Below are 24,981 nucleotides of genomic sequence, written 5' to 3'. Positions count from 1 at the left end.
GCCGCGTCAACGATGGACCTGCTCTGGAGTAGGGTCAAGCTGGTCCCAGGCTGCGGTGACATCTCACGACTGCAGCCAACCCGTAACAAGCACCCATCTCTCCCTAAAAAATCAATACTCAACTCACTCCGTGCTGGAAACCTGAGAGTAAGACGTTTTTAAAAGTCTGTGTTAAGCGCTCAGTACTTTTGTAGCTTCTAACTGAACCTATTTAGTTTCTCTCGTACTGTTTGTACTTTCAAACATCTGCTGTGTTTTACTGTTTCGTCGTGTTTGCTTTCAGCTGCTTCGGGATCATGTTTAGTTACTGCTGGTGAAAACACAAGTTTCCTGTAATGCTGCTTTATAATAAAAGCTTTTAAATGACTAAATAACAGGGGCCTTTTATTGTGAAGAAGTTATAGTAAATGAAACGTGTTTGTAACTGAAATAGCGGAGCCACTTTGTTAGCGGTGATTCTTCGATAGTACTGCGGGGGAAAATGCTAAATGTTCTGTGTGTAAAGAAGTCAAAATAAAAAGCAGCACTACTGCAAAACTGATTCATGACTATTTGCTCTACAGTTTTCTATATGTTGTCTTATTGGTATCGGACATGAAAAAGTGGTATCGAGCCATCCATTTTTATGGCTATTTTCCTCTTTAAGTGTTCCAGTAAGCCAGGCCAGTGAGTGAGCATGCACAGTACATCGACCCTGGTACTACCGCATCTAAATGAAGTGCAGCCATCATTTTTGTTATCAATCACAACTTTGCTTTTCCTACTCGACTACTTCTGTCAAAAATGTCTGCTGTAATAATGTTCTATTAGTATATACAGAAGTTCATTCTGTTTACAATTAGAATGTAGTATAGAATTGGGACAAAGCAGCGGTTTGACGTCTAATATCACTAATATTGTATCATTTACTTTTAATGTAAAAAGATGTTGATATCTTGTATATTCTAAATATCACTACATAGCGCCTACTGTAGTATGGAATTAGGACATAGCAATTATGACATAAAGCAGTGAAAGGTGCAACAAAAATAACGTTTTAAGGGTCAGAGATTAGCTGACCTTGGGTGTGTAGGGGCCTTTATATGAGTATAATAAACTTGTTTTTAATGGAATTTGTCTCTCTCAATAATGAACATTCACTTTTTTAACCACTGTTTGACAACTTTCAGCTGTTAATAACAACTATCTTTTAAATAGGTGTTGATACTGCTGATAGCCTTTTTTTGTTTTCCAGTGTGCAAACTCACCTACTATTGCTCAGTTAAACTGGGGTCAATGTTTTTACCAGCTCATTCCTATCAACAGAGACTCAAACAGCTGATTTCAATGTTTCACATCACCAGCTTTACTTGAATTAGGTTCTAATCAGGTGCTGGTTATGGTCCATATACACATTTCCAGTGGTTATCGTTATATGCTTAGGTCACACTGGTCATTTTTAATTTTACTAATTACTGATCCATCAGGATGCTTCCCAGTCATTTGTCTTCCTTGCTTGAAGCCCCTGAATGAGTTTCAATATAATAATTCCATAATTCCCACTTTGGTTGTATCCTCCGTAGTAGTCTTAGCAGTGTAACGTTTGTTATTGTATTAGAAAGGCTGGCCCCCTCCCAGAGGAGCTGCTTAAACCCTTTGACCTTTGCTCCATGCTGTCTGAGCCTCAGACACTGACTACTGAGACTGCAGGGCCTTTATGTCTGTTTTATGGCTCCACTGGCTCTAAAAACACACATCTTATCACACACTTACTTTGCTTCCATTCACCTGTTGCACATTTTGGCTCAGTGGAACCTACTTTGGAGACTTCTTTATTTATTTAATTTTTTGAGATGACAGATTAATATTAAAATTTTCATTGACCCAAACTGTGGCACTTCTGGTGGCATGCCCAGCTGCCACTGACCTGCCATCTGTGGCAGCTGTGCATGCCACCGGAAGTGCCACAGCTAGGTGCCGATGCCACAATTTGCGCTTGCTGTCACTCAAAGCAACATGTCCAACAATAGTGGTTTAGATTTACAATGCACCGTCAAATCTAAAATCAAAAGTCTGGTAGAGATTTGGATTTTATGAGGACGTAAAGTTGGACAAAAAGCAAGCCATTCGTAAACTCTGTTGAACAGTACAGTGGTAGCATGTATCTTAGCATTCACCTGGTGAGACGGCATGGTGAAACCTGTGCAGATGACGAGGATGCTAGTAAAGCTAGCACTAGCAAGAACACACCAGACAAAGACACGGAGATTGAACACTTGCAGCCATAATTTAGCCACAACTCTGCGAGGTCAAAGGTAATCACAGCATCTATAGCCCATTTTATTGCTAAGGACTTAGGACCTGTATGCTTTTGAATGTATTGCTATCATTAGCTGTGTTCTGTGACTGCTGGTAGTACTGCACACTGTTAACTGTCATTTTCTACTGAGATTATGTACTAACACTGACAGTTGCTGCACAGTGCACACTGTTAAATTAATCCAACTTTTGAGTTTATCAGTAGTAAACATTTGTCTGGTTGTTAATCATAGGTGTGATTTTATACACTGATTATTACTAGGAAGCAGAGGATACAGACACCCAGGGACATCCAGTTCAGAGAGGTCCAATGCAGACAGATCCAGCTCAGTGAGACCCTGCTCATGGAGAGCCAGACGATAGGATAGTTGTTCCTCAGATCCAGGATGAGACAACAGGTGTGTTTTTTATACACTGAGGTATAAGCGGAATAAGATAAGTATTTAAGAAAAATACATAGGATTCCCTGGTCTTTTATGAAATACCTATTTGAAGGTAAGCAATGCCACTTTTATAGAATTGGCTTATTCTAATTTATAATAGAAAATGAATGTCTACGTGAAACAAAGAATTGGATTATGTGGTATCGTACTGAAACCGGATCGAATCTGATGTTAGCGTCCATGTAAAGGGATTCAAGAATTTTTTTAGATTGTTAAAGTAAAAGAACCTACTTTCTCTGTGCTGGCACAGAGAAAGTAGGATTGTGTATACCTACTATTAGTAGCAGTGGTAGTTTTAGTATTTAGTAACACAGTGATAATATGGCACTGTTGTCCCCAACATTATATGGCTTCATTGTAATTAGCGCATTGAGAATGTAAGAGTAGACTGTTGATCCCAGGGCATGCACACACACACACACACACACACTCCCTTCCCCCATCAGTGGAATTTTGTTCCCATTCCTCACTGCTGCATCATGGGACCTCTACTGTGTGTGTGTGTCTGTGTGTGTGTGTCTGTGTGTGTGTGTGTGTGTGTGTGTGTTTACAGTCCTGCTGACAAAGCTGTTGTCATGGTTATGTGTGAGAAGTGGGGGGTTGTGTTGATGACGTTCCGGGACAGAAAGAGAGAGAGAAATGACTAAGATGGAGAGACAGTGATGGAGATGTAAACTGTGTAGTGGTGTTAAACTAGTCTGTTGTTGGTGTACTAATTAACAGGAAGTCACCCTAACACAGTCAGTCATATTCCATGGTGTACTGTCAGTAAACAAACCATTGATTTATCACTCTATCTAGGTCAAGCTGTGAACCAGCAGTAGGTCACACAGTCAATTACTATAGCAGCAGGTAAACCAGTTAAGACACTAACTAAGTGACTTAAATCAGTCACTGAACTAAACTAGTAAACTAGTCAGATATTATAAGGCGGTCATTTGACCAGCTTGGTAGCTATTAAAGGAACGGTTCACCCAAAAGTTAAAACATTATTTACATTTATTTACTCTCCTCCATGCTGATGGATCGTTCCTTTTGCAAAAATGATAATCATAAATCCATGTTCAGTGTTGACTGACTAGGGGTGTGACGATACACTAAGCTCTCGAGCCGAGACGCTACACAATATTGGGTTCACGAGAACGAGACGAGACTGTATTTTAATGCACATATGTAACAAAACTCAGCTCACTGGCTTCTCTCCTGTATGATTTCTTATGAGTCTCTTCAGAATTTATAACTGTGCATGAAGTATGCGTGAGCTTCTAACTTTTAATTGAAGCTGTGTGTGACGTTTTGAAGCCAAAAACATTCAACTTCCCGTGTATGAAAATACCCAGATCTTCTGTGTTGTGCAGCCCATAAAGTGTGTGAACTAGAGAATTCCGCCGACCGAGCCGGCTAACTTCCCATTTAGCGCCCGGCTAACTTGAATGGGGATAAAATAATTGAATCGTGCAGCTCTTCTAGACTTTTCAAATTGTATCAGACCGAATGGCTCCAGTTATGACAGTGGAATGAGTCATTTTGCGGGGGTTGTGATGCTCACAAAAAATGTATCTACCATTTTACAGACGCTTCTTTCACAATGTTAGCTTATGGGAAGAAGTATTTTTGAGCCGCAGTGCATCACATTACGATGTTATTACACGGTTTGGCAACTACAAAAACTGGCTTCAAAGCCAGACACTCTTCCTGGGGGCTTAGTTGCTGCTCTGCGTCTGTTATGTACTGATATCGTGAGACAGCTTTTCACCTCAACGAGAAATATCGTCACGTTTTAATACCGCCAGATCTCATGACACCCCTAGTGTTGACATCTACCCAATGCTTGTTGTTATAATCTTTGAACTAACATAATCAGGTAAGCACAAAGTTCCTTGTTCTTATGCTTAATGCTTTACTCTTGTGTGTGTTGGTCAGGATATGAAGCATCAGTAGCAAGAAAAACTACAACTTAAGCTTCTAAAGTTATAGAGTCTTCTCCATTTCTAAACTTTATGAACAGGTGTGCGACTGTGCAAAATGATATAACATTAGGTTCTAAAGTTATAAGAAGGCGTCCTCTCCTCTCCGTTGATATGCTCTAGTCACAGGTGTGTTAATTTACCTTTAAATGAAGTGTCCATATCGCAAAATCATATAGGCCTACTGTTGGAGATAAAACACAAACTTTTGAATAAAAGGGAGCCAATGTTGTCAGTAACCGCTGTGCTTTTCCTATGATGACAATTTTTAAAGAGGTCATATTATGCTTTTTGGGTTTTTGCCTTTCCTTTACTGTGTTATGTAGCATTTTTGTGCATGTAAGAGGTCTGCAAAGTGAAAAAGTCCACACCAAAGGGAGTTACACTCTCCCACAGAAAACACTAGAGCCCGACGATAAATGATTTTTAAGGCCGATACCGATACAAATATTTGGTGATTTAAAAATCCGATATTCCGATATATCGGCCGATATATATATATATATATATGTATATATGTATATATGTATATATATATATGTATATGTATATATATATATATATATATATATATATATATATGTATATATGTATATATGTATATATGTATATATATATATATGTATATATGTATATATATATATATATGTATATATATGTATGTATATATATATATATGTATATATATGTATATATATATATATATTTATATATATATATTTATATATATATATGTATATATATATATATATTTATATATGTATATGTATATATGTATATATATATATATATATATGTATATATATATATATATGTATATATATATATATGTATATATATATATATATATGTATATATATAAAAATCCAGAAACGCGTAACAAAACATACAACAGATTTCCGTAACATTAGTTATTGGTAGTTATTTATGAGTCCTCACTGAAATAATATGATAATGCAGTTATAAATAAACTTGTTTGTTTTATTGTCACAACAGAACAGAGGAACATCAAAATTACTAGCTAAGTCCGTTTCACTCTCGGCTTACACGTAACAGCAGCAAAACTGGACATGGTAGTCACAAATTTTGTCATGCTTATTTGAGTTAAGAGAACTGATGGGGATGTTCTTTTAATTGTTATTCAAGCAATGTATTTCTCGTGACAGTTGCCAACTCACCATGAACACACTTCACCGATGATCTCAGTCGTGGATAACTGGTTCGCTCTGCCCGACTCTGGCTGGATCAGCTGGTTGTAGAGTTTGTGGCGTTCTAAACACGAGTGTTGCCAACAGGGATGTTGTAGAGTGTCCTCTGGTGGACAAACTATGCAACGCCGACACTCATAACATGGTTGAAGGGTCTTTTGTCCGTTTTTATTTTATTTTTTAAATATTAATTTATCGGCCATTATAAATGCCGATACCGATAGTTTGGAAAATGCCTAATATCAGCCGATAATATCGGCCAGTTGATATATCGGTCGGGCTCTAGAAAACACTGCTCCTGCACTGCCTGAAATGCCTGGTTTGGAGTTCAGCCTTTACTTCTGTAATGTATGTGCGTCACTATGTAACAGCTGTTATATAAATATATATATTAATATAATTTAAAATATATACACTCCAGTCAGTCAGCAGACATACAGCTGTAGCGGTATTATTTTGGATCACACTACATTGCTCGGCATGACCCGCCCTACTATGCCTCTGATTGGCTACATCCTCCCCATTAGGTAATAGTAACTCTCGCCAAAGATTGAACTGAGATGTCTCACTCTGTAGCTAAAACGGAGTGTTTCAAGACAGTGTGAAAAGGGCTGCTGCAGCAATGCACCATATGAGAAAAAGTGAAAGAAAATGAAAGTATGTAAGTATTTTACGAGGACCCCCAAATAAAAGTATGAAACTTTGTTCCATTTTTTTTTGACAATTTTATTGATGATAACATCTTACTCACAAAATTAATATTTGAGATCTGGAAACATTACCACATCACTTCCCTGTCAGTAAAAGTTGGTATATCAGTCGGTAGTTTGATACACCATTTAATCAGTTAAGTATACTTAACTGATTAAATGGTGTATTAAACTTAAAGAGATCATGTTATGCTAATTTTTAGATTCACACTTTTATTTGGGAGTCCTAGTAGAATAGGTTAACATACTTTCATTTTCAAAAAACGCATTATTTTTCTTAGCCAGACCATTGACCAGTCTGTCCACCAGTCAATTGTGAGGTTGCTCTAAGTGTCGGTGTTGACCATGTCTTGTCAAACCACAAACTTTTGAACACAAAGTTATCCTGTGTTTGAGCAATCAAACCAGTCTGTTGGTCACAGGTAAAAATAAGGTCACGGTTCACAAAACATGGGGCTGATGGCCTAATTCAGTAAATATCACTGCTAAATTGGAACAAGGACACCTTCTCTTATAATGCAGTTGTCTTCTTATCTATGTTTGAAGAATGTTGGGATGCACAATGTCACCAGTCAGACTAGATTAATGACATAATTTTCTTGCTTTCTCCACAGGTGAAGGTATCATGGTCACCCTGTTTACTGAACTGCCTTTATAGACTTGCCAGATATATAGAGATACCTACCTAAACATCCTTGGAATCCACCAACACACCCACTTTGGGCTCTTTGTGTGTGAGGGATGACAACCTCCCATCTGAACGGCCATGTTGCCGGGGAGGGAGGAGGAGGAGGAGATGAAGAGCTGAGGGGAGAACAGCAGCACCGGGAAATGGCCGTTGACTGTCCGGGAGAGCTGGGAAGTCGGATGCTACCATTCCGACGGTCTGCACAGCTGGAGAGGATACGACAGCACCAGGTTCACTCACTCACTCACTCACTCACATCATAATTATCAACCAGTATCAACCAGTCAGCCTATTATGCATATGTTTCCTTTAGTTGAGAGTGTTACTAGTACATTTACTCAAGTAAAATAAAGCACCTCAGAGTTGCATTTAAGTACAGTAACTACGTTTTTTCATTGTATATTCTTCTAAACTTTTACTGCACTGAATTTCAGAATAAAATTTGATGTCAAAATATCTTGAAATGTCAAAACATATGATAGGTTAATAATTACTAGAGATAATTTCCCTACTATAACAAGGCAAAGAAAGGAATGATGTTTCCTTTAAAAGGTCAATTATTTAGCAACTTCCATGCAGTTTAGGGATTCACATGACACAGATTTCAATATATCCTTCTCTTGTATAAGTCAAACCTGGAAACACTGGAACCTACATTCCCATAATCACTGTTTTGATGACTTGCAACTTGACTTGACAGAAAATAAATGACTTATCACTTGACTCGGAAGTTAAAGACTTGTGACTTGACTTGACTTTGGACATGATGACTCGAATGACTTGTCTGTTTTCATTTCATGTTTTCAGTTTAAATATTAAATATAAGATATCCAGTGTTTCCCACAGAATCAGACTTTAATTGTGGTGGTGGCTGTCCAGCTGGGGTGCCAAAGGGTGTGAGCCAGCTAACTTCTGGTTTAGCGCCCAGCTAATTTTATTGGACTGAATTGCTCAAATTCTGAAAGTAAAACAGGTCATTTTGCGGGGGTTGTGCGGCTTTTATTACAGTTTTACAGACGCGTCTTTCACAATGTTGCATCACATGACGATGTAATTAAACGGCTTGGCCACAACAAAAACTGGCTTCAAGGCCTGGCGCTCTTTGTGGGGGCTTGATTTCGACAATGAGGCCAGCTGTCTTCTTTGCAGAGGAAGTTACGGTCAAGCCAACTGCATTAAATAGTAACCCTAACCCTAACCCTCCTCTTCTTTGTTGGTTTTACCGGCAAATTAAAAACCACACCCCCATCCACTGTATCTGAGTATGTAACATCATGCTATTCACTGACGGATGCACTGTGTTGAGTGAGTGAGAACGGGATGCACGGCTTCAAAAACAGAAAATCAGTATGTGGCGGCCAATGTTGATATTGTGGCTGACAGCCACAAATAAATGAATGTGTGGGAAACACTGATATCAAACATTCAGTGTTGTCAATGTGGACATTAAAAGTGTCTGTGTACCCTTACTTGGTATGTGTATGCACACTGTGAATAGCATTGTCATGACTGGATGACAAAGCTCCTTGTGATATGATCTATGGATCATAAATGAGCTTTTATTTTGTTGTTTGTTTTTTGTTTGATTACATTTATTTCACTGACTGTCAAAAATTATAATACAAATTCAATGTATTGTTGTACTTTTTCAACAGATTAGATATATTGACCAATAGTATCATTTTTAAACAGTTACTTCTTACTACTTACTTCAAGTTTCTCATGGTGGCTCAGTGGTTAGCACTGACACCTCCAGGGCAGAGCCACTCTTTGTAGAGGTAGGATGTTCTCCCTTTGTTTGTGTTGATTACCCCATCATCAAAAGCATGTAAGTTAAGTTAATTCTCCTTCCAGTGCATTGGCTGAGAACTGAGAACCCCCGCATTAAGTAAAAGGTCTGGATACTTAATTTACTGCTGACTTAAAGTGACAAATCCTTAAACCAATCACATGTCAACAAGTACAGATCCAAAGTTAGTTTATTGTTTAAATGGATATAATGAAACTGCATATTTCCATGGAGAAATTAGGTCATTTTTGTCATTAGGCATTTTTGTTTTACTTAACTGATAACCAATAACTGTCTTGGTCACAGATTAGCAGATTTTCAGCCTAAGAAGAATTTGCAAAGGAATTAAGCATAAAGATGTGAATAGTGTATCAATGTAGAAAGTCTGAATGGTAGAAGAATATATTGCATTTAAAAACCACATATCACATAGAATGATATCTATGATGCATTTGTTTGTCAGGAGGATCTTCGTCGTCGTAGAGAGGAGGAAGGTCGGCAGCTGGACCTGAACGCCTCGCTTAGACTCAGGAAGCTCTCCCAGCATCCCCACATTGGCATCGACAACCCCACATTCCTGCAAGACTCGTACACACCGCAGCAGCAGCCAGCACTCGGCAGCCAGCACACACATGCACTGCTAGGTAAAACACACACACACACACACACACACAGATGAGAGTAGAACTTTACATCATTTGTGTACTGAAGCTCTCAGGAGGGAAAGGGAAGAATAAGGGGTAGAGGTGAAATGGATGTTACAAACTTCAAGTCATTTTAAAAAAAGGAAAGGAAAGATGAAGAGAAGGCAAAGCAGTGAAGGTAAAGAGACAGAGAGAGAGCTGGCTGGGAGGAAAAGAAATGTAAGGAAGACATGTCTGCCATTAGGGAGGGAATTCTTCAGGGAGGGAAAGAAGGACATGAGAGGCTCTTGAGGGCGACTTAATTAAAACTTTGTTAGGGGTGGTGGTGTTGACACACATGTTATCACACACATCACTAAAACAGGAACACACAATGTAGAACAAAAGCCTGAACTAGGAAATGAGATGCAGTCTTCCACACTTGCATTAATCTGAAGACAGGACAAGCAGGCCGTCTTCTACCATCGTCTGATAGTAAAGTAAATCTCTCATTTTAAAGTTATTGGATTTTTTTTCTCCCATTTTTCAAAGCCATAGTCATTCATGTGAGTGCTTGTGTTTTTCCTGCAGAGTTAGAGGAGTTGCTGCTGTCATTGAAGCAGGTCCGAGGCTGCCTGTCCGACCAGCAGAGTCAGAATGACATAGAGCTGGTTCTTGCACTACTAAACAAGGTAATATAAAGGGAATTAGATGGACAGAGCTTCCAGTCAGTATGTAAGTGTGGTATTTTTCAAACTTTGAGGTAGATGGGATTTATGAAGGTGAAGCAGTGTCATCACTGCTGTCTGAGCTGGAGCATCCATGACAACAGCAGCAGCATTGGATCTTTTTGTGCCTAAAGCCAACAAATGTTTCCCCTTGAATATTGGACCCTTTGTCAGGGCCCAAAAGCCTCCAATGCCTGTTGTTTGGTCGAATTGTCTATTAGGCTTTTAGAAGGGATAATTAACTGTAAAAATATGAAGCCAATAAAAACAAAGCTGCTATTTCAAGTTTTGTTCAACTTGGATCATGTCCACTCACTATACCTGCTAAATCTGAAAAGGGTTTGGGCTTTCTGTCCACAAGCTGGCATTTCTCCACACCCAAAAACCAAGGTTTTTGAGGATGCGCTCAAAGTTATCATGTAGCAGTACAGAAAGGACTCATCTTTCTGTCATTTGTAACCATTCCCAATTTCACACAAGAACAAATTAACACTCTAGATGAACCCTTATCCCCTGAAGAATTTCACAGTGCACTAATAAGTATGCCCAATAACAAATCACCCGGAACAGATGGCTTCCCTGCTGAGTTCTAGAAACATTTCCTGATTACCATTTCACCTTTATTCATAAGAAAGATAGATGAACTTTCAAGCTCCTCCAAAATACCTCAATCAATGAACACCACAATGATCACCCTCCTCTTGAACCCTTCAACCTGATGCAGTTTTCCAATAACCAAAAATCCAACGCCCAAATCATTTGACTTGATACAGAAAAAGCATTTGATAGAGTTAACTGGAAATACTTATTCTAAACATTACAAAAATGTGGGTTTGGAGAGTCATTTATTAATTGGTTAAGGGCAATCTACACATCACCAATGGCCACCATCACCACCAATGGGTTGATTTCACAAAACTTTTCTCTGCACAATGGGGCCAGGCAAGGATGTCCTCTCACTCCATCACTATTTGCATTATTCATTGAACCTTTAGCTACTGCAGTACACCAAAACAACATCAACATCAGAGGTATTCAAACATCCACCACAAAACACAAAATTGGCCTTTTACGCAGATTATGTGTTATTACTTCTTCAGAACCCTCACCAATCCCTCCAAGAATGCTTTCCTGTTATAAAATCTTTCTCTGCGTCTCCAGCTACTCAGTAAATTGGTCAAAATCCACCATCTTACCACTCGGTATGGATGAAAGGGAAGTGGCAGCCTGGGCATCACCTTATCACCTCACCACAGGCAATATCAAATATCTTGGCATTAATAGATCCTCGAATCTGTCAGAATTGTTCAGTCAAAATTTCAATTCCACAATTCAGATCCGTAAATGACAACTTAAATCACTGGACCAACCTACCCATATCCCTTTCTGGAAGAACACCAAAGGTCTAAATGTCAACTCTCCCAAAAATAAACTATTTATTTTCAGTGATCCCAATATCTCCTGACACTTCAAGGTTCAAATCCCTCAACTCGGCCATCAAAATTTTTTTCTGGAAAAACTCTCAACTTTACATAAGCCGAATCCCAGGGTGGACTGGAAACTCTAAACTTTGAACTTTATCACCTTGCCAATCAACTGAAATATCTCACTAAATTGGCTCAACTCATCCAAATTAGACTCTCTCTGGTTAGAAACTGAACAAGCTCTATGCAAAGACATACCATTATTAGACCTTCCATTCATCAGTCAAACCATCAGGCAACACCACTGTTTTCTTTTTCTTTTCTTTTTTTCTTACTTTTTATTTGTATCGTGCATTTCATGTATTCATTTAAATTCTTAATTCATGTACAATTCATAACATCCACAAACTACAGAGAAAACAAGCAATAAACTAGAAGGACACATACCAATAATAACAAAGAAAAAAAAAGAAGGAAAGAGAGAAAAAACAAAAAAAATAAAAAAACATACTCTCATGAGAGATAGCAGTCATAATCTAACATTTTGTTTTAGGTATGGCTAACATCCATGGTGTCCAGACATCAACAAAAGCATTCATTTTCAACTGTATTTTAGCTGTGACCTTTTCCATTATGAACACCTCGTTCACCCTTTGTTGCCATTGTATGATATTGGGGGGTTGTGGCTGCAAACATAAGGTTGTGATGTTTTTTCTAGCTATCATGAGAAGGATCCGTAGTAAGTATAATTTATTTTTCTCAGTTTGGATTCCTACTGGGATGCCTAATACATATAACTTCGGATCAAGGTTCAATTTCACACCCAGAATTCATTCTATTTCCTTCTGAACATCCTCCAGGATCCCCTGTATATTTGGACAAGCCCATAGTATGTGCATATGGTCACCTTGTTGGCCACAACCCCTCCAACACAACCCTGTCGATTTTCCATATTTGGCCATTATAACCGGAGTTCTAAAATACCTAGTTTTTACCTACCAGTCAAACTCCCTCCAATTTGGACTATTTGTTAATTTATGACCAAACAAGCAAGTTTCACTCCATTCATTTTCAGCAATTACAGTATTCAGTTCAAGTTCCCATCTTTCTTTACTCTCTAAATCCTTATTTTTAAGATCATGTTGTAAATCTTGAGATAATTTCCTTTTTCAACTTTTTTTGTTCACAAATTATAAAAAGCTGCTCAATGTGAGAGGGATCACTTGAATATATTCCCGATCTTTATTTTTCTGAAGATAATGTCTGACCTGTAGAAATTTATAGTGATCATTTATAGATAAATTGAACTCTTGAATTAATTGTTGGAATGATTTGAATATTTGCCCATCAAAAAGTTGGCCAATATATACCAGCCCCTTTTCTGTTAATTTTTTAAACCCAATGTCCATACTAGTTGGATGGAAATCTGGATTCGTGGCAATTTTAATAGCTCTTGACATTGTATTTTGCATTTTTAATTTGTTCTTTATTTTATTCCATATTTTCCAGGTATTCTGAACCCATTCTTTTTTTATTTTAAGTTTTTTCCAATCTGTTTGACTCAGGAATGGTAGAGAACCTAGAGAGATTGGGCAGGAGTTCTGTTCCATTCCCACCCATATTGAATCTATATCTTCTGTAATCCAACCCATAATTGCCTTGAGTTGAGCTGCCCAATAGTAATTTTGCCAACTGGGTAAATTCAAACCTCCGTCCCTTTTGGAACATTGCAGCTTTCTATAATTTATTCTTGCCTTTTTGTTTTGCCAAATAAAGTTCATTTTATCCAAAGATTTGAAAGTGGGTTTTAAGATTATCAATGGAAGTGACTGAAACATAAAAAGCAGGCGTGGTAAAATATTAATTCGTACAGTTTCTACTCTACCCATTAATGACAGAGGTAAGATCTTCCACTTTTTCAGATCCTGTCTTATTTCCCTTAACAGTTTTTCATAGTTGGCTGTAAATAATTGGGATGACAATGGTGTTATTACCACTCCCAAGTATTTAAACCCATTCAACTGACTTCTCTCCATAAAGCATCATTGCAATAGTTTTTGTTTCATTAATCAAAAATCCTGAAATTGTTCCATAGTCATTTAAATCCTTCATTAAAGCAGGGATGGATAATGAAGGATTACTAATTAGTGCAAGTATATCAACCGCAAAAAGTGATGTGAAATAAAGTTTGTGTTCTTTATGTCCATCATCAGTTATTCCCCTTATATCTTTATTGTTCCTTATGGTCTCAGCTAGAGGGTCTATACTAATCACGAATAATAAGGGACTAAGACAGTCGCCCTGTCTAACCCCTCTTTCAAGGGGGAAAAAGTTGAGCAGCACCCATTCACTCTAATGCAGGATTTTGGGTTGTTATAAATAGTTTTTATCCACTTATTGAAGATGGAATTTAATCCAAATACTTTATTTTCAATTCAATTCAATTCAAAGGGGCTTTATTGGCATGAAAGTTTAACAACAATGTTGCCAAAGCATCTGTCCAAACATTCGGACATAACATAACAAATAACAACACCAACACAACACCAAGATTGATTTACATAAATTATATATACAGTATATACAGTGTGCGTGTCGGTCACTCACTGTCCCTCATGTTGTGGCATGTTGACACATATTGGGCAGCAAGGTATGCCCTATCTCCCTCTCCCAGGAGTATTTTTAATTTTGATATGTCGTTCAGCTCTTTGAACTCTGAGATTACCGAATTAAATTTATTAAAATAAATGTTCCTGGTTTCGTTGAATGCTTTACATTGTAGGAGAAAGTGCATCTCTGTCTCAACCTCACCTGTCGAGCAGTGACCACATGTTCTGTTTTCTTTTGGTTGCCATGATTTTTTGTGTCTTCCTGTTTGGATTTAAGTGAATTACTCTAAGTGTTTCATGTAGGAAGCCCCATTTGACTCTGTCAAATGCTTTTTGTGCATCAAGACTGAGCAAGAGAGATATTTGTTTGTTCTTTTGGGCACTTGATATGATATTAATAGTTCTTCTAATATTATTTGCCCCCTGCCGAAAAGGAATGAACCCTGTTTGATCAGGTTAAATCAATTTTGCAGCCTTTTTTTGTATTCTTTGTGCCAGAATATTGGTTAGTATTTTCAGATCGTTACACAACAGGCTAATCGGTCTGTACCCATCACATTTAGTTGGATCTTTACCTTCTTTATATAATACAGAAATAATAGCTTCCGTTTGTGGGGCATCTCCTTTAGAAATTTCATAAAACCTCTGTTTTGAAAAGCGTATAGCTCCTTCTGCCTTATATGTCAAAAGTTCATCCAATTTCTAGTTTCTTTTAATTCCAAAAGAGTTTCTTTATTGAATGTCATTTTATGTTTGTTCTTGTTTTCTTCAAGTTCCCTCTGTTTTTTCATTCTTATTTTTTTCAGCCTTGAAGATATTTCTATCATCTTCCCCTGTATAACTGCTTTACAACCTTCTCAAAGAATTGAGGGTGTTACTTCATTATTGTCATTCAGCAGGAAATATTCTTCTAAATTTTTTCTAAGTTCATTCAATACTTCTTGATCTGGTAGAATTGATGTATTAAGTCTCCAATATTTAATAGAATAACTGGTGTATGGTCACTTATTGTTATAGCTTCATTTTTGCAATCCAAAACGTTATGCAGATGTTGCTTTGAAATGATAAAGAAATCAATCCTTGAATAACTTTTGTGTGGATGTATAATCTCTTTTTTGGGGGGTTTTGTCTCTCTATGGATCTGCTAGTCCTGCTTCTTGAATCATATTAGTAAGCATTCTCCCACCTATTATCATTGTTCCACTCCCCTTACTAACTATCACATTTACTATATTCTTAAAAATCCTTCCATCATCTTTATTGGGGGCATAGATGTTTACAATTGTTATAAGAGTATCTCCTATAGTGCCCACAATCAAGATGTATCTTCCTTCTGTATCTTTAATGATGTTCTCAAGGACGAATGGTACCGATTTTATGAATTAATATAGTAACCCCTCTTTTTTTTACCATAAGATGCATAAAACACTTGATTTATCCATTCCCTTTTTAACTTTTTTATTCTCTTCCTCTGTCCTCTGTCTGTGTTTCTTGTAGTAAAGCAATTGAACATTTAAATTTCTTTTACTGATTTAGTACTTTCTTTCTTTTTATAGGGTGATTTAGGCCATTGTAAGATGCAAATCTCAGCTTATTCATCATTTCTTCATATCTGTTTTACATTCAAACATTAGTAAATGGTTGTTAGACCAGCTTGCTCTATTCCTAACGCCATGTCTCAAACAAAAAAATACATTTTCCCAGCCCCCAAATAAATATGTGTAGGAGATACACTAATAATAAATGTAATTTATTAATCACTGGCGATCAATAAAACACTCGTAAATGGGGCACCACCTCCGTTGTTTTGTCTGTTTGAATAATCCGGAGGGAATTAATCAAATCCGACTGGACAAGGTTAACTTGTAACAATTCTAATCAATTTTAAATTAATGTATTCAATCTCATAAATTAAGTAGTGATTTCTACAGTTTCCATCGGTTCTCCACATTAAAAACAAACCTGCACAGACAACGACATACGGTTAAATATGTTTATTAACTAGATAAATCAGGGTGAATAAATGAAATGGTAATTTAAACTAGAGAAGGCAAGTTCTGAAGAACTTGCGGTTGTGAATGCTCCCTGTTGAGAAGCTCACGCCAAATGCGCAATGCTGGCTGTGAAAACTTTGAATAATATCAAGAATATATGAAATATGTTGAATATTTTAAGGTTTTTGAAGAGCTGACGCCAAATGCGGATTGCTGGCTTTGAAAACTTTGAATAATGTCCAGAATATCTAAAAACTGTGAAATAATTTAGGGTTTGTTGAAAAGCTAAGGCCAAACTGAATTGGTCGCTTGAATTTATTTGAAGTCTCGTCTGAAGACAATGAAGCTTCCTAATAGTTGGGTGAGAATAAAGGATTAAAAATTGAATATAAGCTGTGAGCCAAACTGGAGTATGAAGAGATGTTACAGTGAGAATGAATCAAATACTCTGAATGGGACTGAAAAGTGAAATAAATGTCAATGCATCAGTGATTGGGAACATTTAAATATTTAGATGGAGATTCTGGCTTGAATGAATGAAAAGATAATAGTTAAATATAGTTAAAATGTTTGGAAACATAGTCTGTATATCACTGTGTGTATTATACTGACTCATTGATAAATCTGTCTCTCTCTGTTGGCCCAATTGATCTCTGTTGCCACGGTGATGGTAACCAGGGTGGTCGCGGTAACGGACTGTGAGAGTTGATTTAATAGTGATTTTAGCTGAGGCTCACCTCACATTAACATGCTTCTCCATCCAAAACAGTAACTGCTATCACTCAAATAATGATATGGTCGAAACTATGAGAGTCTTGTAAACATTTAGTGAAATTTTTCTGTGTGTGTGGTCAAAAATGTGTCTTCTGGAGCAGTTCAGAAAAGTGGATGTGTTTGCCTGCCTCCAGATATTTTTCCTATCATTTTCATGGGAGTTAATGCGGCAGTTGGTCGGTGTTCCTGTCAGTTAAACGCCCACAGAGCTAAAAGTTTTTGTCCGATTGCCTCCAGAGAACCACTCTAGCGACCAGCACAAGTTTTCCTACAAGCTGATGTCGTCATTTTTCTGCTGGAGTGAAAATTGTGGAAGCAAGCGCGAGTTGAAGACGAGGTTTTCTGAATTTTTTTGAGCTGCTCCCCACTCTGTCAGTTGACTCCTCCACTCTGGCTGTCAACATTCCACCCCATACACACCAATGCAAAAATCTGAAAGTGGCTGAAAAGTTACCAATGTTTGAACTGCGACTGTGCAAAAAGTATAAATGCTGTGAGAAAGATAAATACAGGCTTGAATGTAGACAAATAGTGGAATATTTCAGAGTTTGAATGGAGTTTCTATCTGGAAGTGTGAATGATTAGATGAGCTTTGAAAATGCTTGAAAAAGTGTGAAATGTGGGATTTTTTGAACATTCCGTCATCTGCTTGAATGGAAAAAAATGGCCGAAAAACGTTGAATATCTCTGAAATTATGAACGATATGTTGAAGGAGTTAAGGGCCAAACTTTCTGACCCGGAAGATATAATAATAACTAGAAAAATTGCATTTCCTGCGAAAATACAGTGTGAATGCTGACAGCTGAAGTGATTTCGGAAATCTGCTGAACGTACTGCCGGAAATGCATAAAACTATAAGAATGAATGGTCAAGATTTTGCAGAAAAAGCTGAAAAGCACAAGGCTTAATGGACTGAAAAAGCTGAATATTGTGATAGTTGAACAGTTTCTCTAGCTGAACATGAAGCTGAATATTTGAAAAAGTTGAAAAGGCAGAAAGCTGAATATTTGAAAAGGTTGAAAAGCTGAAAAGTAATAGACTGAAAGAGCTCAAAAAGCTGAACAGTTTGATAGTTGAATGGTTTCTGTAGCTGCACATATGCTGGAGCAGTAGCAGAACAAAATTTGAAAATGTCCCCATAAGAATGAATGGGAAAACACCTCCCAAACACCTGCAAGTCTAGAAAAAAGTGTAATGATTATGGCCAAAATATGTATACAGTGAGTAACGGGAGACATTGCTGAAGCCTGTGATGTGTTTTTTATTTCTGTAGAGTGAAAAATGAGGGTACGAGAGCGAGAGACAAAACAGGTACCGTCTGCTCCACTCCAGAAATTTAGGCTCAAAATTAACATTGCGGCTTATGGGGCAGTTGCTGGAGTGCTTGTCGCTCGAGGGCCTCTACAGCCAAAAGTTTAAGTCCTACATCTGAAATAAGACCATCATCTGAAAGCCAACAAGATTTCCTACATTTCTATGTATATATTGTCTATGTGAAGCAAAAGATGTGGGACCCAAATCAAGCTGAAGACAGTTTTTTCTAAAGTTTTTGCAGCTGCTCTCCACTCTAGCGATGATGTCACGCACTCTAGCTCACGCAATACACACCCATTATAAAACCAGAAGACCAGTTAAAAATCCTTAAAACTAAAACTGTGATTATTTCAAAACCGTAAAAGATTTTCAAAAAGTGAAATACATGACCAATAGTTCAAGGTCTTGTGAATATTTTAAAGTTGGAATGGTGTCTCTAGCTCAAAGTATGAGGGAGCAGAAGAGGTTGAAAGTGGATGAGTTTTGAAGAGGATTTGAAGATTTTCCCATTTGCATCCATATTAATTTTTTTTTTGAAAAAGCTGAATATTTGAAAAAGTTGAAAAGCTACAAAGCTGAAAAGTACAAGGCTGAAAGAGCTTAAAAAGCTGAACATTTTGATAGTTGAACGGTTTCTATAGCTGAACGTATGCTGAAGTAGTAGCAGAATGAAATTTGAAAAAATCCCCATAAGGATGAATGGGAAAATTTTTGCAGAAAAAGCTGAATATTTCCAAAAGTATAAAAGATAGAAAAACCAAAATTACATGCCATCATGTCCTTAATGAGCTGAACATTTTGATAGTTGAATGGTTTCTGTAGCTCAAAATTTGTAGGAGTAGAAGAGAGCTGAAAAACGTACGGAAGAAGAATAATAATAACTAGAAAAATTGCATTTCCTGCGAAAATACAGTGTGAATGCTGACAGCTGAAGAGATTTCGGAAATCTGCTGAACGTGCTGCTGGAAATGCATAAAACTATAAGAATGAATGGTCAAGATTTTGCAGAAAAAGCTGAAAAGTACAAGGCTTAATGGACTGAAAAAGCTGAATATTGTGATAGTTGAACAGTTTCTCTAGCTGAACATGAAGCTGAATATTTGAAAAAGTTGAAAAGGCAGAAAGATGAATTTTTGAAAAGGTTGAAAAGCTGAAAAGTAACAGGCTGAAAGAGCTCAAAAAGCTGAACAGTTTGATAGTTGAATGGTTTCTGTAGCTGCACATAAGCTGGAGCAGTAGCAGAACGAAATTTGAAAATGTCCCCATAAGAATGAATGGGAAAACACCTCCCAAACACCTGCAGGTCTAGAAAAAAGTGTAATGATTATGGCCAAAAAATGTATACAGTGAGTAACAGGAGACATTGCTGAACCCAGTCATGTCTTTTTTATTTCTGTAGAGTGAAAAATGAGGGCACGAGAGCGAGAGACAAAACCGGTACCGTCTGCTCCACTCCAGAAATTTAGGCTCAAAGTTAACACTGCGGCTTATGGGGGAGTTGCTGGAGTGCTTGTTGCTCGAGGGCCTCTACAGCCAAAAGTTTAGGTCCTACATCTGAAATAAGACCATCATCTGAAAGCCAACAAGATTTCCTACATTTCTATGTATATATTGTCCATGTGAAGTAAACGATGTGGGACCCAAATCAAGCTGAAGACAGTTTTTTCTAAAGTTTTTGCAGCTGCTCTCCACTCTAGCGATGATGTCACGCACTCTAGCTCACGCAATACACACCCATTATAAAACCAGAAGACCAGTTAAAAATCCTTAAAACTAAAACTGTGATTATTTCAAAACCGTAAAAGATTTTCAAAAAGTGAAATACATGCCCAATAGTTCAAGGTCTTGTGACTCTTTTAAAGTTGGAATGGTGTCTCTAGCTCAAAGTATGAGGGACCAGAAGAGGTTGAAAGTGGATGAGTTTTGAAGAGGATTTGAAGATTTGCCCATTTGCATCCATATTAATTTTTTTTTTGAAAAAGCTGAATATTTGAAAAAGTTGAAAAGCTAAAAAGCTGAAAAGTACAAGGCTGAAAGAGCTTAAAAAGCTGAACATTTTGATAGTTGAACGGTTTCAATAGCTGAACGTATGCTGAAGTAGTAGCAGAATGAAATTTGAAAAAATCCCCATAAGGATGAATGGGAAAATTTTTGCAGAAAAAGCTGAATATTTCCAAAAGTATAAAAGATAGAAAAACCAAAAATACACGCCATCATGTCCTCAACGAGCTGAACATTTTGATAGTTTAATGGTTTCTGTAGCTCAAAATTTGTAGGAGGAGAAGCGAACCAAAAAACGTACGGAAGAAGAATAATAATATACTAGACAATTTCCCGTTGGGAAATCGCGAGAGTGGGATGTGCGCTTGGGCCCGTCGCTGTGTGTGTCTGTCTGTGTGTGTGTTTGTGTCGTCTGCCTGCCTGCCTGCCCGTCGCTGTGTGTGTCTGTCTGTGTGTGTCTGTCTGTCTGTGAGCATGGGTGTGTTTGTCGTCTGTCTGTTTGTCGTCTCCCTGTCTGTGCGTGTGTTATCTGTCTGTCTGTCTCTGTGTTTGTCTGTCATCTGTCTGTGTGTGTCTGTCATCTGTGTGTCTGCCTGTCTGTGTGTGCATATGTGTCTGTCATCTGTGTGTCTGTCTGTGTGTGTGTCATCTGTCTGTCTGTCTGTCTGTCTGTCTGTCTGTCTCTGTGTGTGTCTGTCGTCTGTCTGTCTCTGTGTGTGTCTGTCGTCTGTCTGTCTCTGTGTGAGTTCCTGGCTTGAATGAATGAAAAGATAATCATTAAGTATAGTTGAAATGTTGAGATACTGTGTGTGTGTGTGCATGTGTGTCATCTGTCTGTGTGTGTGTCTGTGTGTGTCTGTCTGTGTGCATGGGTGTGTTTGTCGTCTGTCTGTCTGTTTGTCGTCTGCCTGTCTGTGTGTGTGTGTGTGTGTCTGTGTGTGTTATCTGTCTGTCTGTCTCTGTGTGTGTCTGTGTGTGTCTGTCTGTCTGTGAGCATGGGTGTGTTTGTCGTCTGTCTGTTTGTCGTCTCCCTGTCTGTGTGTGTGTTATCTGTCTGTCTGTCTCTGTGTTTGTCTGTCATCTGTCTGTGTGTGTGTGTGTGTGTGTGTGTGTGTGCGTGCCTGTGTGAGTCTGTTTGTGTTTTGAAAGTCCCATTCACTCTGTCTGTGGGCCCAGTTGAGCTGGGTTGCCACGGTGATGGTTGTCCAGCAGCCTGTGAGCACAGGTGACAGCTGATTTGAGAGTGAATTCTGCTCACATGTAGGACGTGAAAAGAGGGCTATATCTTCAAAACCAAACATGATATCGGCAAAATTTCTTCACCATCAAGCCAGAAAGGCCTTAAAGAACACAGCCAGAATTTTTTGTGGTCCTAGCTTCTAAAATGTGGTAATGGGAGCGAGTTAAAAACAGGTGCAGTTTGGAAAAATCCTGAAAAATCCTCCTCCCGATTAACATTGGAGTAAATGGAGCAGTTGACAGGTGCTCTTGTCGGTCAGAGGCAGATAAAGGAAAAACCGTAAATCCCACAGAAAAAGTTGACACATTGTGAGAAAGAAGACAAGTGTGGCTACATTTTGGTGAAGAAATTACTGTCCTACTGTGAAATTTGTGGCTGTGGTCATCAGAGAAAGACAAAAGTTGTGAGAGTTTTTCTGAGTCTCCCCGCACTCTGTCAGCAGGCTCTGCACGAACATTCCGCAATACACACCCATTATAAACTCCAGATTTCTTCGAAAATTTCTCACCGCTCACCAAGGGTCATAGGTCAAAAACGAAACATCGTGCGAAAAAACTTCAAATACAACTTACATAGACAAGACCCGTGGCTACGTTTTAAAGTTGGAATGGAGTTTGTAGGTGAATGTGGGGCAGAGCGGGAGATGTTTGAAAAACGTCGCCGATTTGTTGAGATTTTTTGAGTTTTTTTTCGTCGTCCCATTCATTCCTTATGGGAATTTTTTTTCGTTTTTCGCGTCTTACGACGCGAAAAATTAACTTTTGGAAGATAAAAATAATAGCACACCGAGTCCGGACGAGGCGCATTTTTTGATATATTTTTTGTGTGTGTGCGCTCAAAGCTGCGGGGTGAGTTAGATGCCAAAAAAAAGCGGGAGGAAGAATAATAAAAACTAGACAATTTCCCGTTGGGAAATCGCGAGAGTGGGATGTGCTGCGCTGCATGTCTGTGTGTGTGCGCGTGTGAACCCCATGTACATTGATGATTTGATTTTTGAAAAAGAAAGTTTCATTTTTTTCGACACAGCCCCATTCATTGTCAATGAGAAATGAGGATTGCCAATGCTATGATACTATACTACAATGCAATGCTACAATGTATTCATTTCACCACCTACCATTCATTCTCAGCATCTTCATCTATGGCATTTGTTACAAACTAAAACTAAACTTGGAACATAAATAAACAGACATACACCGTCATTTTGTAACAGAGATAACATTTATTTTTTTTCAAAAAAAGCAGAGGAGGCCTTCTTCCTGGAGTGATAAAAGTGAAAGTTGAGAATTTCACGAAAATCTGACTTCCCTTATTGTTGCTGCAGTCCACTGGAGGTCTTCTTGCTGCTGTCTGTATAAATATTGGCAGATTTAAAAGACATAAATTAGTAACAGATTTCAAAGACTGAAGTGAAAGTTGAGAATTTACCGAAATGTTACTTCCCTTATTGTTGCTGCAGTCCTCTGGAGGTCTTCTTGCTGCTGTCTGTATAAATGTTGCCAGATTTAAAAGACATAAATTAGTAACAGATTTCAAAGACTGAAGTGAAAGTTGAGAATTTAAAGAAATGTTACTTCCCTTATTGTTGCTGCAGTCCTCTGGAGGTCTTCTTGCTGCTGTCTGTATAAATATTGGCAGATTTAAAAGACATAAATTAGTAACAGATTTCAAAGACTGAAGTGAAAGTTGAGAATTTACCGAAATGTTACTTCCCTTATTGTTGCTGCAGTCCTCTGGAGGTCTTCTTGCTGCTGTCTGTATAAATGTTGCCAGATTTAAAAGACATAAATTAGTAACAGATTTCAAAGACTGAAGTGAAAGTTGAGAATTTACCGAAATGTTACTTCCCTGATTGTTGCTGCAGTCCTCTGGAGGTCTTCTTCCCGCCATCTGTATAAATGTTGCCAGATTAAAAAGACATAAATTAGTTACAGATTTCAAAGACTGAAGTGAAAGTTGAGAATATATCAAAATTTTACTTCCCTGATTGTTGCTGCAGTCCTCTGGAGGTCTTCTTCCCGCCATCTGTATAAATGTTGCCAGATTAAAAAGACATAAATTAGTTACAGATTTCAAAGACTGAAGTGAAAGTTGAGAATATATCAAAATTTTACTTCCCTGATTGTTGCTGCAGTCCTCTGGAGGTCTTCTTCCCGCCATCTGTATAAATGTTGCCAGATTAAAAAGACATAAATTAGTTACAGATTTCAAAGACTGAAGTGAAAGTTGAGAATATATCAAAATTTTACTTCCCTGATTGTTGCTGCAGTCCTCTGGAGGTCTTCTTCCTGCCGTCTGTAAATTTCAGATTTCAAACTGAAATTGGTTACAGGTTTCAAAGATGAAGTGAAAGTTGAGAATATATCAAAATTTTACTTCCCTGATTGTTGCTGCAGTCCTCTGGAGGTCTTCTTCCCGGTGTCTGTAAATGTCAGATTTCAAAGACAAATTGGTTACAGGTTTCAAAGACTGAAGTGAAAGTTGAGAATATATCAAAATTTTACTTCCCTGATTGTTGCTGCAGTCCTCTGGAGGTCTTCTTCCCGGTGTCTGTAAATGTCAGATTTCAAAGGCAAATTGGTTACAGGTTTCAAAGACTGAAGTGAAAGTTGAGAATATATCAAAATTTTACTTCCCTTATTGTTGCTGCAGTCCTCTGGAGGTCTTCTTCCTGCTGTCTGTAAATGTCAGATTTAAAAGACAAATTGGTTACAGGTTTCAAAGACTGAAGTGAAAGTTGAGAATTTAACCAAATCTTACTTCCCTTATTTTTCTTCTGGGTTGTTGTCTTCGCTGTAGAGAGATCTGCTGAAGTCCTCTGGGGGTCTTTCTCACCGGATCATCCTAGAAAGACAAAGAAATCATGATTGAGTGAAATGACTCGATGCAAGCGAATCACTTTTAAAAAAAAAAGAGAGAGAGAGAGAGAGAGAGAGAATGACCCTTACTTTGTGATGGACCTGGTTAGACATGCAGCTTGGTCTGCATCTCAGCTGGATCTTCAGCTTCCTCCCTGCAACATAGTGGAGACAACAACCCAGCAGAAAAAAAACAAAAAACAAAACTACAATAAAAAAAATACATTGCATAATTAAATTAAATACATCATTACAGTACATAATATACATAATTACAAGTACATAATTATTAGTTTAATAATTACAAATTTA

At 37.8% G+C, this 24,981-nt stretch overlaps 1 protein-coding gene across 1 annotated transcript in view; it reads left to right on the top strand.

The window, feature by feature from the left end:
• Positions 1-7,240: 7,240 nt before the first annotated feature.
• LOC141010054 (protein PALS1-like) overlaps positions 7,241-24,981 on the top strand; it is a 131,566-nt gene continuing 113,825 nt past the window's right edge. The window contains exons 1-3 of the mRNA XM_073482840.1: positions 7,241-7,544; positions 9,567-9,747; positions 10,318-10,418. Of these exons, the coding sequence (XP_073338941.1) occupies positions 7,368-7,544; positions 9,567-9,747; positions 10,318-10,418 (459 nt within the window). The 5' untranslated portion in view covers positions 7,241-7,367. The remainder of the gene's footprint in view (positions 7,545-9,566; positions 9,748-10,317; positions 10,419-24,981) is intronic.

Source organism: Pagrus major, chromosome 16 (assembly GCF_040436345.1).
Source record: "Pagrus major chromosome 16, Pma_NU_1.0".
Classification (NCBI taxonomy): domain Eukaryota; kingdom Metazoa; phylum Chordata; class Actinopteri; order Spariformes; family Sparidae; genus Pagrus; species Pagrus major.
The sequence above is the reverse complement of the archived record's forward strand: the minus strand, read 5'-3'. Positions and strand labels throughout refer to the sequence as shown.